The sequence below is a fragment of the Candoia aspera genome, chromosome 3 (genome assembly GCF_035149785.1).
Source record: "Candoia aspera isolate rCanAsp1 chromosome 3, rCanAsp1.hap2, whole genome shotgun sequence".
NCBI lineage: Eukaryota > Metazoa > Chordata > Lepidosauria > Squamata > Boidae > Candoia > Candoia aspera.
Genome location: NC_086155.1, coordinates 157207478 through 157221587, shown reverse-complemented (window position 1 = coordinate 157221587; position 14110 = coordinate 157207478). Strand labels below are relative to the sequence as shown.

The following is a 14110-nucleotide window of genomic DNA, read 5'->3' as shown; positions in this document are numbered from 1 at the left end:
AGATCTGCCATATAGTTAGCTAGTTAGTGGGGAGGTTATTAATCTTATTATTTTGTGGGGGTGTTATAAGTTATGAATGTTTGGTTAATTAAGAACTGCCTTGAGTCTATAGAAGTAAGCATATAATATTTTGTAGAAATAAATGATTATAAGTGACAAACCTGCCTCTCCTAGCTTCGTTTCCTTGAGCAACAAAAAGTACAGCACTAGGACAAAGACAAATGATTGGCTGCTTCACATCCCTTGTTAAGGGAGGTGTCACAATCCCACTATGACAATGAGTTGCATCTTGGCTGGTCAGAAGAAATAACTAAGATCAAAAGATTTTTTTCTCAAAGATCTCATGGGTCTATGTGCTTCTTCCTATTCCCCTATTCCATACTTTTTTTCTAGTGACCATTTAACTTCTTACAGAGACAAATCTTGATTTGCCACAGTGTGTACACTTCAGAAGTTCCAGCTAGTAATAACTTCCTGACAAAAGTTTCTTTACTGATAAGAAAAAAGGATTTGAGACATTCATGTCTTCATTGGGCTTTCCTTCACATATCCTGCATATACTAATTCCAACAGCCTGTGTTACCTATATGAAATATGTGGGTCTTTCACACTCGCAATAGTACATCTCTTCGAAGCAGCATCTGCAGTAATTGCAATGATGATGTGGTATCAACTTCATGCAAATGCCACCCTTATGCACTTGCATTCCAATTTCTGACACAAACGTGTAAATGTGTGTGGTAACATTGTTACATGCATTTCATAATTTGTGTCCCCTGTCATCCATATCTCTTTCAGGGATTGCTGCTTCTGCTTATAAGCATTTCGTGGTCCAGGCCTCAAAGAATTCCTTCTGCTTTATTAAGATAATTTCTTCTTATCCCATCAAGTATCTTTCCTTTTGGTGTTTCTGAGCAAAGAAGTGGATATACTAAGATTGCTCTGGAAAGGAGCACTTTGTGGTATCTTTTTCATATTGCACCCTACTTACATGGGTGATATGATAAATATTTTGCAAGGATCTCTGAAGCAGAGTGGCAGTGATTACTTAATTGTTTGATATTTGAGACAATACTTTCTTGCTAAATCTTATAGGATTTAATTAATTTATATTTTATCTCAGTGTTTTATAGATTTGATACATATTTGTTTGCTTAATTCCTGCCAAAGATCTGGCATATGACTGAAACTTTTTTTTTATATTTGTGATACAATAACATTTTTTCCCTGACTATAAAACCTAGACTTGATGTCATGAGTAAGGATGGCGAGCAGGGGGCTCCCATCCAGACTGTCAAGCGCATGCATAGCACTGAGGAATTGGTCAGCCATTCAAAGAGACACAGATCGGGACCGCCTTAACCCTTGGGGTTTATATGTCTGGGTTTTCCCACGCTTCTTCAGTTTGTTAGGATTCCTGTTAAATACTAGCAATAAATATTAGAGACCAGTTCCTTGTCTCAGTGTGTTTCCTGGCTGTTAGGACACTTTATTTATAAAAAGCCTTTTTATTTATTTTATATTAATCCAAAAATTACTTACCTTAAATCTACATTTGATCTGTATCTGTAATACATAGGAAACTTACCCATTCTTTGTAAAATTAAGTTATCCTCCACTGTAACTTTGTCTTGTTTTTCAGATCCTCCCACTGAACTGAACATATGATCTTGTTTTGAACCAGAGGTAATTTCAGAATTCCCAGCACTCCCAATCATCAATCTTTCATTCTGACTTCAGAGTTCGAACACTTTCCTGTTTTCCATTGACATGTTGGCATGACATAGTCGTGTAAGCAATATCAGCATCTCCATTTCTCTTTGGTCACCATATACCAGTTTCGTTAGCAAATGCTTCTTAGTCCAATTTTATCATTCTATATTCATATGCTTAGTTCCGTTTCAATTTAATATTTAATTTAATTTATTCTATTTAGGTGCCACCTGACTCTAGATGGCTCACAGTATAACAGAATACAGTATGAATAATAGAAAACAAAATAGATAAATGAATAGATAAATAAATAAATAACAAGAAAAATAAGAGGGAAAAAAAATAAAGAACAAGAACACAAACAAGATGGCAGTCCAGCCAACAACACACAAGGGGCTCCATCTACCCCACCCCAAGCCCAATGAACCATAGGAAGTTGATTGTAGCAAAACCTATTTCTAAGTCAACTTTGGGTCAAAAATCCCATCAATATTAAAACTGGGTCATACGTCCCATCAATATCACTTGAGAAGGCCTGGTTCCTTGTTTATCTAGGAAATGTCAGACACCATATAATCTCACAAATTAGCAAGCAAGCATCAAGAGAAAGGAGGGAAATCCCCAATGCCTTCCCTACCTTGAGCAGACAAATCTCGCTGTACCTCAATCCCACATTTTCCAATCCACACACTTACAAAAAGATTGTTTAGTTCTGATCCTTTCTGTGGTATGAAAAAATGATGGAATAAGAAGTAGAAAAGCATAGGACAATTAGAACTGGATGATAATATATATAATCTGCATAAAATTGCATGAACCTGGACAGTGAGGACATATTAAAAGCCTTATCTACAAGTCAGACTATTGATTAATTTAGTCTAATATTTATGTTCTGTTAATTTATCTTGATGGACTTGGGCAGACATCTTTCTCATAACCTTACTCTTGGATATTGGAAAGATCAAGAACTGAACATGAGATTTTTGCATTCAATAATATGCTCTATCGTTTTGTTACACTCTGACTTGTTTTAATCAAGTTTCTATTTTTTGAGCTTGAAAGTAAATGTTTCTAATTTTATGACAGAGTTAAAACTTAGAAGTTTTACAAATTAAAATCATCAGGGCCTACAATTAGGATAACAAGACTTGGGTTTTTTTGTATGTTTTAAACATACTGAAAAGTGAGAGATTCCTAAGGAATGTTTCCCTGACCTCAGTTCTTTGAATGTAGACACACTGTTATGATAGTTCCTGGAACAGAATGGGTCAGAGACTGTTTATAACTAATTCCATGTTTGTCCTTTTTGTACACAAAGATTATCTTAGTGTTTGTTCCTTATCCTATGTGACCCAGAGAAATGAGACATTATAATTCCTTTAACATAGTACATTCAGCAGTATTTACTGAGACATTTTTTTCTTGCTCAAAATAATAAATGTAGTTTGTTTACCAATTCTTTTTCATTGGTCAATAAATTATCCAAATTATGTCAAATGAATCCATTGTTATAGGAGTGAGACTGCAATGCACAAATACAATTATTTCAGTAATTGTTAAAACAATTGGATGAGAACTCAAGAATAAATTGTAAATTATGATCTTTTCAACTGTCAAGGGCACATTTGTACAGGAAGATTTTTGTCTTCTCTTGGAATTAACAAAACCAGTTTGGTCTGGGAATAGGTGGAACTTAGCAGATAGCTTTTGAAATAAACTCTGTAGCCCATATTATCTTATTATGAGCCACCTTGAAATCCAGCATATTGAGGGGATTTGGCTTTAGAAACATGTGTCTTGTGAAGTATAGATGTCTAAAATTGTTTGGGACTTAATCTCTGTGTGGCACAGCAGTGTATTTTGTTTGGGTCAAGGCTACATCTTGTGAGACTACTCTTGAATCTAGTCCAGTATGTTCTCCTTAGAAATCTGACTTCTGATTAGAAGTTGAAGAAAACCCAACTGAAGAGGAGTTTTGGTTTGTTTTTTAAATGTGGCATAATTCATCTATTTCCAGTAGGAAATTCACTGCTTATTTTAGTCTTTTGAAAGAACTAGGTATAGTAGAAGTTAGACTACACATTCCTCCATATTTTTTCTAACATTTATGAGCAAGCAAGAAGGAAAACCTTGATAAGATACTGCACTGAACTTTTTTTTTTGTTTATCTAAAAATAAAAGAACCAAATCAGTGGAAAAGCTATGCCTTCATTGAAACACGTTATTTTCTTTTAGAGAATGATATTCTTTACTTCTCCAAGACCTTTATCCAAACCTTATTCAAGCATGTAACTTCAATGTTATTTGTACATTTGACTCCCTTTATATATCAGTAGAACTCACAGGAAGTTCTGATATTTAGTAGCAAAAATATGTAAAAGTTCAGAAAATCTAAAAGGGGGCCAATATTTTTTCACACGATTCTGTTTCCCTTGTTTTCCTCAATAGACTCCTTTTATATCTAGAACAGGGTTTCTCAACCAGGGTTCTATGGAACCCTAGGGTTCTATAAGAAGTCACTAGGGGTTCCCTGGGAGATCATGATTTATTTTAAAAATTATTTCAAGTTCAAGCAACTTCACATTAAAGAGGTAAGTTTCATTCTTTATTTTTAGTTTACTGTTAATGCATATATACAGGGCCACACACAAAATGAATATAATTTTGTAAGTTCTGGCCTATATTTGAGCCTGAATGTGCAGGGGTTCCCCCAGGCCTGAAAAATATTTCAAGGGTTCCTCCAGGGTAAAAGGTTGAGAAAGGCTGATCTAGATTTGCTAATTTAAAAACATGATGTCTTATTAAAACCTCCTGGATGTGTTAAATCGCATTTTTTCATAGATGCCTGTTGTTTTCAGGAAACTCGCAGGATTTTCAAATGTCTGGATTTCTTTCTGGCTTGGGGCAAGAAGTTCTGCAGCAATTTCTTTTCTGTTTTTCTAGGGATTGTTTGATAGGACAAGACTTTTATGGAATTGCTAAGAACTCTCCTGCTAGACAGTCAGTTTGCCCTGGATGGTAGCAGCTATCATAATTCCAGTATATTGGAAAATCCTCAGAAGAAGGCATCTGCTGGAGAAGTTTAAATTACCCTTCCAGCTTGTCAGTTTGGGGTCCTTGCTAACTCTCAATCCAATGCACCCCTCAGGATTGTTGGGGTGATAGAAAATATTGGAGGTGAGAGTGCTATGAATGATGTCTTGAATTCCTAAGCCTAACAAATCAAAGTAAAAATGAGTATTTGGAAGCTTGCTCAAATACTGTGGTTTCTTAGTCTGCCCTGAGTGAAGTATTGAAAAGAAGGTGCAGAAATACTGTTGGTATCAGAGTGTACAAGAGGCAACTTTTAGTACTCTGTAATCCTGGGAACACCCCATTTACTGAGAATTGATTCTATCACTCCTTGATATCCCACTGAATAGGCTAGATTAGGCTTACAAAACATTCCCTGGGGTAGCAGATTACATTTGGACAAAATAAATAGACATGATTTATACAGGTCACAGAATTCAGCTTTTGTTTGGTAAGAAACCTAGAATTCTAAATTTGTTTTCCTTAGTGCATTTTGTACACATTATTGGCTATAACTTAAATGATTTACGATTCTACCTTATGTATCGCTACTTAGATGATTTAAGCTCTGGTTTAATGTGCTTTTACTTCCAAGTAAGTATTTACAGGGCTGTAGCTTTGAATCTGCTTCCAGATAAATGGCTAGCAATATCAATCCAAAGGCGCCGTGCAAAAGGCGTTTTATCTTTTTCACTATTTCCAGTACTTCTGCGATGAAAAAAAAATGGTATGGTAGAAGCCGTAGAAAACTGGAGAGATTGCGTGAAAGTAGTCTGAAACCCGTCTGATCAATCTCTCCCTAACGTGGGTAAGGTTACTGAATCTTGTATTGCTTTTAATTTTATCCAGCAGCTTTTAAATCAGTGGACTCACCACAGCAGTGACATTGTCTCCCCCCATCCCCCTTAAAGCATTGTCTTCCGCTGTTCCACTTGGAAGTTTGAGCCCTCCGCCGGCTGAACGCGCGCGGAGAGAAAATGGGCGAGAACGGCGGCTTACTTTTGCTCGTATCGCAACCTGGAAATACTCAAGCGCCAGCCGCGGGTCCAGCGCGCCGATCCAGGACTGGCAACTGCGTCTTCCGAAATATGCTAAAGCGTAGCTATTTTGTACGCGTTGGATTTGGGTGAGGAAACCCGCAAAAGGAGGCGAGGAGGAGCCGAAGCCGAGGTTATGCTCATGTGACCGCTGGCGGCACAGGGCTGGGGCTGCTAAGAAATATCTGCAACTGCTGCTGCTTTGCCCCGTTTTTTGAACTGGGTAACAGCGAGAGAGACGCAGGATTCCCTCCTCTGAAGGATGCGAAGCCGCTACGCACCAAACAGATGATGGCGATACGAGAGCTGAAAGTGTGTCTGCTTGGAGTGAGTAGCGACCAAAAGAAAGAAAAATATAAGGGGGAGGGGGACCTGGGAAGGAGACGCTGAATTCTGGGTAGCAAGCGAAGTTTTTAAACAGACAGTGCCCTGCACAAATGACCGACAGAGAGAGCAAGTCGAGTGCAGGAAGGACGGGCGCCCTAAAGCAGCTTGGCAAGCCTGAGATTTACAGAATAGCTTTCTTTGTCTTTCTTTCGGCCCAGGCTAGTTCGGATACAGACTGGCTTTCCGATCACTTTACCTTTTCGATTTGCTTTCTGGGAATTTTGGCAGTTAAGGCAGTTAAGCTACAAAAGGATTAAGCAGACATTCTTTCCTTTCCTCCTATCTGGGATTTGTTCCAGTTACATTCTCCTTTTTCTATCTTCCTTTTACCTCGTGAAAAATGGTTATAGCTATTCTCCTGGGAGACGTGCTTTAATTCCCATTGAGATGGTGAAACCCGAGTGTATCCTTTAAGATTGCAGAGCGCACGCATTGAATGCTGCCTTAGATCGAATTAAATAAAAATTTACAGAAAACTATAATTCAAGTGACAAGCTGATCTGGTATTCTTCCCATTAATCCTTTTTTTTTAAATGTTAAAAGATTGTTCATTTTTGGTGGAGAGGAGTAATTTTTCTTTTAACCTTTTAAAACAATTATTAACGATAGGGAGGACGGTATAACTACACTCTCACACTTGCAGTTTGGTCAGGTTCAGGCATAGGTGTACTTTTATAGTGATGATCAGTATATTGTTTTCTTATTGGGAAACGTGCCTTGAGAAGCATTCTTTTCAACTGTTACTATAGATATTTCTTGCTCCTTTTCTTCTTCACTCTCTTGCACAAGCTAAAGAATGTTTTGTCCTAAACATGGTGTTTTTGTGGTTTGTATTCAGTAAATAACATTTTGAGCTCAGAGAGGAAAGAGATTGCTACACACTTTAACTGATTTTGGCTGTAAGCGGACAGAAATTGCTTGAATGCAAAAAGCAGTTAACTATGAGATGCAACTCAGCGAAAATTGTTTCGTTCTGTGGCTGACCATATCCTCTTTTTAGAATAATCCTCTGCAGAGTTATGGTAAATTCCTCCCAGCTGATAGTTTGCAAGCCCACATAGACCAGCTCCAGGGAATCCTTCCTTCCTTTTCCTCCTCTTTTTTTCACTGTGTTTCTTTGAGGAGGTTTTAGTTATTGGAAAGAATACTATTTTGTACAGCTATGCTGATTTAATATTTTAGTTTACACTGCCTAGATTTACCTCCCATAATTAAGAAAAAGCAAACAATACAGCTATTATGAATAAACAGTGGTTCACATTCATGGCAAAAAAATGCCCCTGAGTTTGCAAGGGTGCACACACAATACTGTTCACAACTCCTTAAACCATTTTCCTGGGGTTGCACTGCCTCTGTTTTAAGAAGTTGCAGCAACTTCTGTGTGAGTGCTTCTCTAGAGTATCCTCATTATATTTATTTATATTTATACAGCCAGGTGTTCTGTTCAGACTGCAGCTAACGTAGTCTCTGCTTGGTGGATTCTCCTACTTCTTTTCCCTTCCCGCCCATGTCAGGAAAACAATGCCAGTTGCTTTCTCTTGGGTGGGCTTGCTTTTCAAAGACAGACAAAAAAAATAGCTAACATTTCATACTTCCACTATTCTGTAAAACAAAAAAAGGTCCAGTGGCCCAGCCTTTCGTAACAAGACACCCCAACAGCTCAATACAAAATGACTGTTGAAGACAGCGGGGACTAGATGAGGTGGGGTGCCTGCCAGAGCACATACCAGCCAATTGATAAGGAGGTATATTTATATATGGAGGCACCTGTTATATGTATCAGGATTGGCACTCATTTTATAGAATCAGACTTAGAATTGGTATTAGATCATGGAGTCATAACTCCTGTCTCTGGGCAGGAGTCAAAATGAAAACACCACAACAGATGGCTTTCTTGGCTCTATTTGTCCAGATTCAGGGAAGGAGAGCCTCACTATCACTCTGGATAATTGGTGCCACGGTTGTTCTGCTCTCAATGCTAGGAATGCAGTATTTTGTATCCTATACTCTGGAATGGTAGAAACTAGATCTTGGCTACCGCCTATTCGGAATTCTTTCAGGTTAATGTTGAGTGTTGTTATATCCTCTTCTGTGAGAAGCAGGTAGTGGAGATCCATTGGTATGAGATAGGCAGCCCAGCCCAGCTATGGGGGCTATAGAAAGAAGCATTTTAAAGATTCATCACCTTAATTGACTTGCTATTTGGCACTTGTACTATTTCCAAGTTCGTTTTTATATCTGTGTGGTTCTTGCTTCTTGGGTTTGCTAGCTATGTGGGGTTTAAGATCTTCTCAAGACTATATAGGCCCAGGACTTTCAATCTCTCTTCGTAGAACTAGTTTTTAGTCCTTGATCATCCTTATTGTCCTTCTCTCAATCTGTTCCAGTGTCTGGATGTGCCCAGAACTGGACACAATAGTCAAGCTGTGGTCTAATCAATACAGAACAACGTGGCATATTTATTTTTTTGTGATTTGGAAATTATATTTATGCTGATGTAACCGGCAATTTCATTTGCCTTTTTTGCAGGCAGATCCCCATGCTGATTCATGCTTAGTTTGTAATCAACTTCTAAGATATTTTTCACAAGTAATTTTGCCCCTGATTTGTACCTATGATTTGATTTCTGTAAAATTTGTTTCTGTTAAATTTCACTGTTATTTTCTGCCAATTTTCTCTAGTCTGTCAACATTGTTTTTAATTTTATTTCTGTTTTCCAAGTTATTAGCTATCCTATGCAGTTTTGTGTCAACTGCAAATTTGATAAGCACGTCCTCCACCTCTTCAAGTAATTTATTAAAAAGTTAAAAGGAGAGTTTAGGATTGAACCTTATAGCACCCCCACTCAATGCCTTCTTCCAATCTGATAAGAAACTATTGAGCTGTTTTTTGAGTTCAGTTTTCAAGCCAGGTGTGTAGTATTTAATTTTGATACCATCCACCCTGAATTGAACCTTGCTAATCTCAATGTCCTTGGATATGTTGTCAGATTTTTGCTGGAATAAGGCATATTATAACTACACAATTTCTATAATCTACTAAGGAATTTGTTTGATCAAAGGACATGAGACAAAGTTAGCCTGTCAAGATTTGTTCTAGACAAATCAGTGTTGAGTTCTTGTAATCACCTTATTGTCTTCAAGGTGATTATAGTTCATACACTTTATGATCTGGAAACTTCCTAGGTATTAATGTCAGTCTGACTGGTTTGTAGATTTTCTTCTTTTGCTAGATTTTGGGTATATGTGACAATAGTAATAGAGAAAAAGTAACAGCACTTTCCCCACTTTAATCAACATAGTGTTCTTTCTAATATATTCAAATAAGCATTTGTTTGGCATGGCGATCTGCCTTATTTCTCCAGACTAATGGAAAATCTGTACCCAGCTTCATTAACTCGTGATGAATTTTCATTCCACATAACTTGTTTTTTTTGTATTGGCTATTCAAACCAGATGCCTAACAGCATTTAGAGGGAAACAATTGCCCATAGATTTACAACTTGTTTCTCTTTGCCATGAATAAAATACATTTTATTTATTTATTTATTCTTCAAACTTCTATTACTGTCCATCTCCTCCAAAAAAGGGGGACTCTGGGCTGTTTTCAAGATTAAAATCATAAAATATAAGTTACAGTAAATACACCAATAAATAGAAATAAATACCAAACCCAAGGGGCAATGTTCTTATTCAGTGGGAAAGATCTATGGTGGTAGCCACCCCCAAGACGAGTTATTACCTCTCCCACCCCAAGCGAGTCCTGAGATTTATAGGTATTAAATAAGTGTTTGAAATTTTAGAGTGAACAAAAATGTATCTTTTTATAGTTCTGTTGTCTCAGGAAGGTTCAAATTGTAAGAATATTATATTTTATAAAAATACTAATGATACAGGGTTGAACATTATTTTCTGAATGTAAATCAAACGTTCTTTCCTGTACAAATTGTTTTTCATAAAAAAAGTAGGGATAGCTTGTTTAGTACTTTTATTTAGAAACAACATGTTTTGTTCTTCCTTAAGCAAAATATGAAACTCATTCTATTAATAGTTACTTAGCCTCACTAAGTTTTGCAGGACATATTGCATGTCAGTGTGGATAGGGTTATGTCTTTAGTATTATTGTCTTTTCTAAGATATTAGACTTTCAAAATACTAAAGTTAGATTTACAATTGTTTTTTTAAGACTGAGGAACTGCACATACCAAGCTTACACAGCTCTTCAGAATGTAAACAAAACATTAGTTACATCAGTCTGTAGGAGTAGTTATTGGGTACACATTATTTTCTAAATTTAGCCTTGGAGAACACCCACTTTAATCATGGTATCTTGATGTTGCATTTCATGAAGACTGGCAGTCACTTTTTCTAGAAGTGTAACATCTTTCCAGAATACATGAAGCTCTTAGGAACAGCTATCAGAACTGAGTTGTTGAGTACTCCTAATAATAAAGCAAAGTATATTAATTTTACGGTTAGTACGGTCAATAAAGAACTGTTATTTATATAGTACTATCTTTTTACCGCAAGTGTGATTATCTAATCTGCATGAAGTCTGACCTCTAATTTACTATTTTTCCCTTTATTCTCCTCCCCCATTACTCTTTGTGTGTGTGTGTGTGCTCATTTTTGAGAACTATATTCCATGCATCTGATGAAATGGATTGTGATTCACAAAGCTTATACAACAATAAATGCATTTGTTTTTATGGTACCATGGGACTTTCACTGTTTTTGTTGAAACACACTAATACAGCTGTATCTGCAGAAGCAGCATTGGTAATGTAAACAAAGAGAACTAAGAAAGGCCTATTTCTGTAAATGTGTTTAACAAATGCAATTACAGAGCTGAGGTACATTTTATTGGGTGGAAAATTAATAATACATCTTATTCTTGAATGCATTAAATACACTGGAATCCACTGATTCCAGTGAGTCTACTCTGCTGGTGTTCTACTTGCTATGGTATGATGACCCATTAATCATCGGTCAAAAACACGTTGCTATGATGTAGCCTCATCTTGTCACCAGCCTTGCAACAATGGCAGCCTGAGACTAGCTTTAGGCATCAAAATGTTTTCCCTGATACCATAATGAAGATCTCCAGGATACATTTGAGGGTGTCTAGGGGAGGAGCCTTCACAGCTCACTAATTAGAAGTTCTACTACTTTCCTTTCTGATTACTGGCCTCTGCATGGGCATTTCTGCTCTGGCTGCAACAGAGACTAGTCATCTTCCTTATGCAGTGTATTTCTTTGTGTATATATTTGTTCAGAGGTGGGAATATTGGCCATATGCAATATTGAATGCTGGCCTACCAGAAGGTTGGTTCCAATTAGTAACCAAAAATAAACCTAGCTAGCTTCTGTGATCCACAGCACTAATTAGGTTCATGAACTAACAATGTTGAGGGTGGGGGGGGGAGTCTCCTACAGAAGTGTTTCCTTCTATAATGTCACTTCACTTCTTCCAGGTACTGGAAATACAGTGATTTTTTAAAAGTTCTTAGTCACCAAAGATGGAGCCAACTGGAAAGGGTTAACTCCACCTATAGTTAGAAAATAGGGCTAAGGCTCTGTCTGCATTGAAAAACAGTGCTGTATTCTGTATCCATTTGGCAAGAAGTAGCAAAAAGGATGTAATGAGGCAACAAACCTAGGTTTTAGAAGAAGCCTCAGCAGGCTTCTCAGGAGATAGTGCTTATATTTCAGTCCTTGCTTCCCCCTCCGCTGGCCAGGCTGACTCTTTTCCATGCCAGTTTGCTCCTTGTAACAGACAGCCAGTTACTACCAGAAATCCTCAGGATTGGCGTTATCAGATCGTGGCAGGGGAGCCATGAGAAGAGCCTTGCCTTGATAGGCAGAGACAATTACTTGTCCCATAGTCATGGATGCTCAGCTTTCTAGCAGCTTTGTTCTTTTCTCACCAAGAAATAAGGTGACACCATCTACGTTCATTGTTGCTGGCTTATACCATAGGAATAGGATCCTCTACATATAACATGGATATTGTTGCCCAAGCATAGGATACAGTCATAAGGCTATTGACACACAGGTTGATGGAGCTCAAAAACTGGCTTCTCTGAGAGGCACAAAACTCAATATTAAAGAACAAGAAAGCAGTATCTAGAAGATAGGGTTTTTTTTGTTACCTTAAATAAAATTACGGAGAAAACTGAGGAATCCAAGGTCTAGCCAACTTGGACCCTTTCTCCTGATTCCTTTTGTTGAGTTTGTCAAGAGCTTATTCTCATGGGAGAGAATGTAAGATGAAAAGCACTAAGAGTAGTGGGCATGCTTAAGAGAATGGAGCTGTCATGAGTAAGGATGGCGAGCAGGGGGCTCCCATCCAGACTGTCAAGCGCATGCGTAGCACTGAGGTTTTCCCACGCTTCTTCAGTTTGTTAGGATTCCTGTTAAGTACTAGCAATAAATATTAGAGACCAGTTCCTTGTCTCAGTGTGTTTCCTGGCCGTTAGGACAGGAGCTTAGCTGTAGTCAAGTCAGAGTTGATAGAAATCCTCACACATATGAACCCCAGCACACAATTCTGTGGTACCTAGTGGAAGAGTTGATCAGGCACCCTATTTTAGTTTTGGGAATAAAGAGCCTTGTCCAGACCTTCCATCTCAACTATCAGCCACTTCTGACCTAGAATAAGGACAATTATCTGCTAAGGAATTTGAGGAGGCTAAAAGGATATCAAAATCTTTTCTGAGTTTTTTCCAGTACTAATGAGAAAGATGGCAAGAGTGAATACCCTGAATTTTGAGGCATTCACAAAAATGTTTCCTTCTACTCATAGCTTTGCACTTTGGATTCTGCTCCCAAATGTTTTTTCTGATATCATTAAGAGAGAATGGATGGAACTATCCAAATGAAAGGTTCCTCCTTCTATGGCTGGCAAGTTGTATGAGTTGCCGCAAGAGACATGGATTGTCTTGGAATTCCATCAGTGGATGAACCTGTGGCAGCTGTCATCTCTAAGACAGCAGTCGGGTAGAGGAGAGTAGGTTCTTATAGACCTGAATGCAGGGCAGGTTAGTATTTGAAAAGAGACCTTGAAACCACACCCTTGGGACTTAGAGCCTCAGTAATTCTTTTGCCATCAGATCCCTGAGAATTTGGACTCAAGAATCTTTTAAAGATCCGTCATCTTATACCTGAAGGAGGCAGCCAAGGTAGCAAAGCTGATTACTATTGTTACCTTGAGCAGCACTATGGTAGTGGCTTATCAAAGGCTGTAGTTCAAACACTGGCAGATCAATCACTTATCTGTGTTTAATTTGACATCCAAATCTTTAATTGGCAAGAAGCTTTTGGAGAAGCCATAGCTCTATGCTAGAGGACAATAGATTAAGAAGAAATATTTTCATTAAATTAAAAAAAAATATTAGATTTGGCAGAAAACCAGAGAATAATCCTTTTAGTTTTGGAGGCAATTAACAAAGCATTTGCTGGGGACAAGATTGTCAGTGCAGATATTTCAGCAGAGCCTGAGACAGAGGGGTCAAGTTCCAACAGAAAAGGCATCAAATTGATGCCAAGGGACATAGGTGGGTGGGAACCTAGAACACTTTTGGACTACCTTGGAAGAGACTTGTAGAGACACGTGGATGCTCAACTCAGTTGAAAGGGAATAGGTGTTGGGAGTTCAGATCTTTTTCGACAGGCAAGTTTCTTCCATTGCTGACATCCAGGAAATCAGATGTATATCCAGGAAATCAGAAATACATCAGTGGGAAACCATCCATCAATTGCTCAGTATTTGAACAATAGTACAATTGCCTTAGTAAAAAAAGGTTTACTGACCTGTTCTTGATGTTGTTCATGGTTCCATCTCGGCTTCTCAACACAATATCTATTCTCAGACATCGGGTCAAGGCACTGTTCAGACAAAGA

At 37.9% G+C, this 14110-nt stretch overlaps 1 protein-coding gene across 1 annotated transcript in view; it reads left to right on the top strand.

The window, feature by feature from the left end:
- The first annotated feature begins 5705 nt into the window (after nucleotides 1–5705).
- Nucleotides 5706–14110, top strand: part of RAB31 (RAB31, member RAS oncogene family) — a 57697-nt gene continuing 49292 nt past the window's right edge. Inside the window, exon 1 of the mRNA XM_063300225.1 lies at nucleotides 5706–6149. Within this exon, the coding sequence (XP_063156295.1) occupies nucleotides 6111–6149 (39 nt within the window). The 5' untranslated portion in view covers nucleotides 5706–6110. The remainder of the gene's footprint in view (nucleotides 6150–14110) is intronic.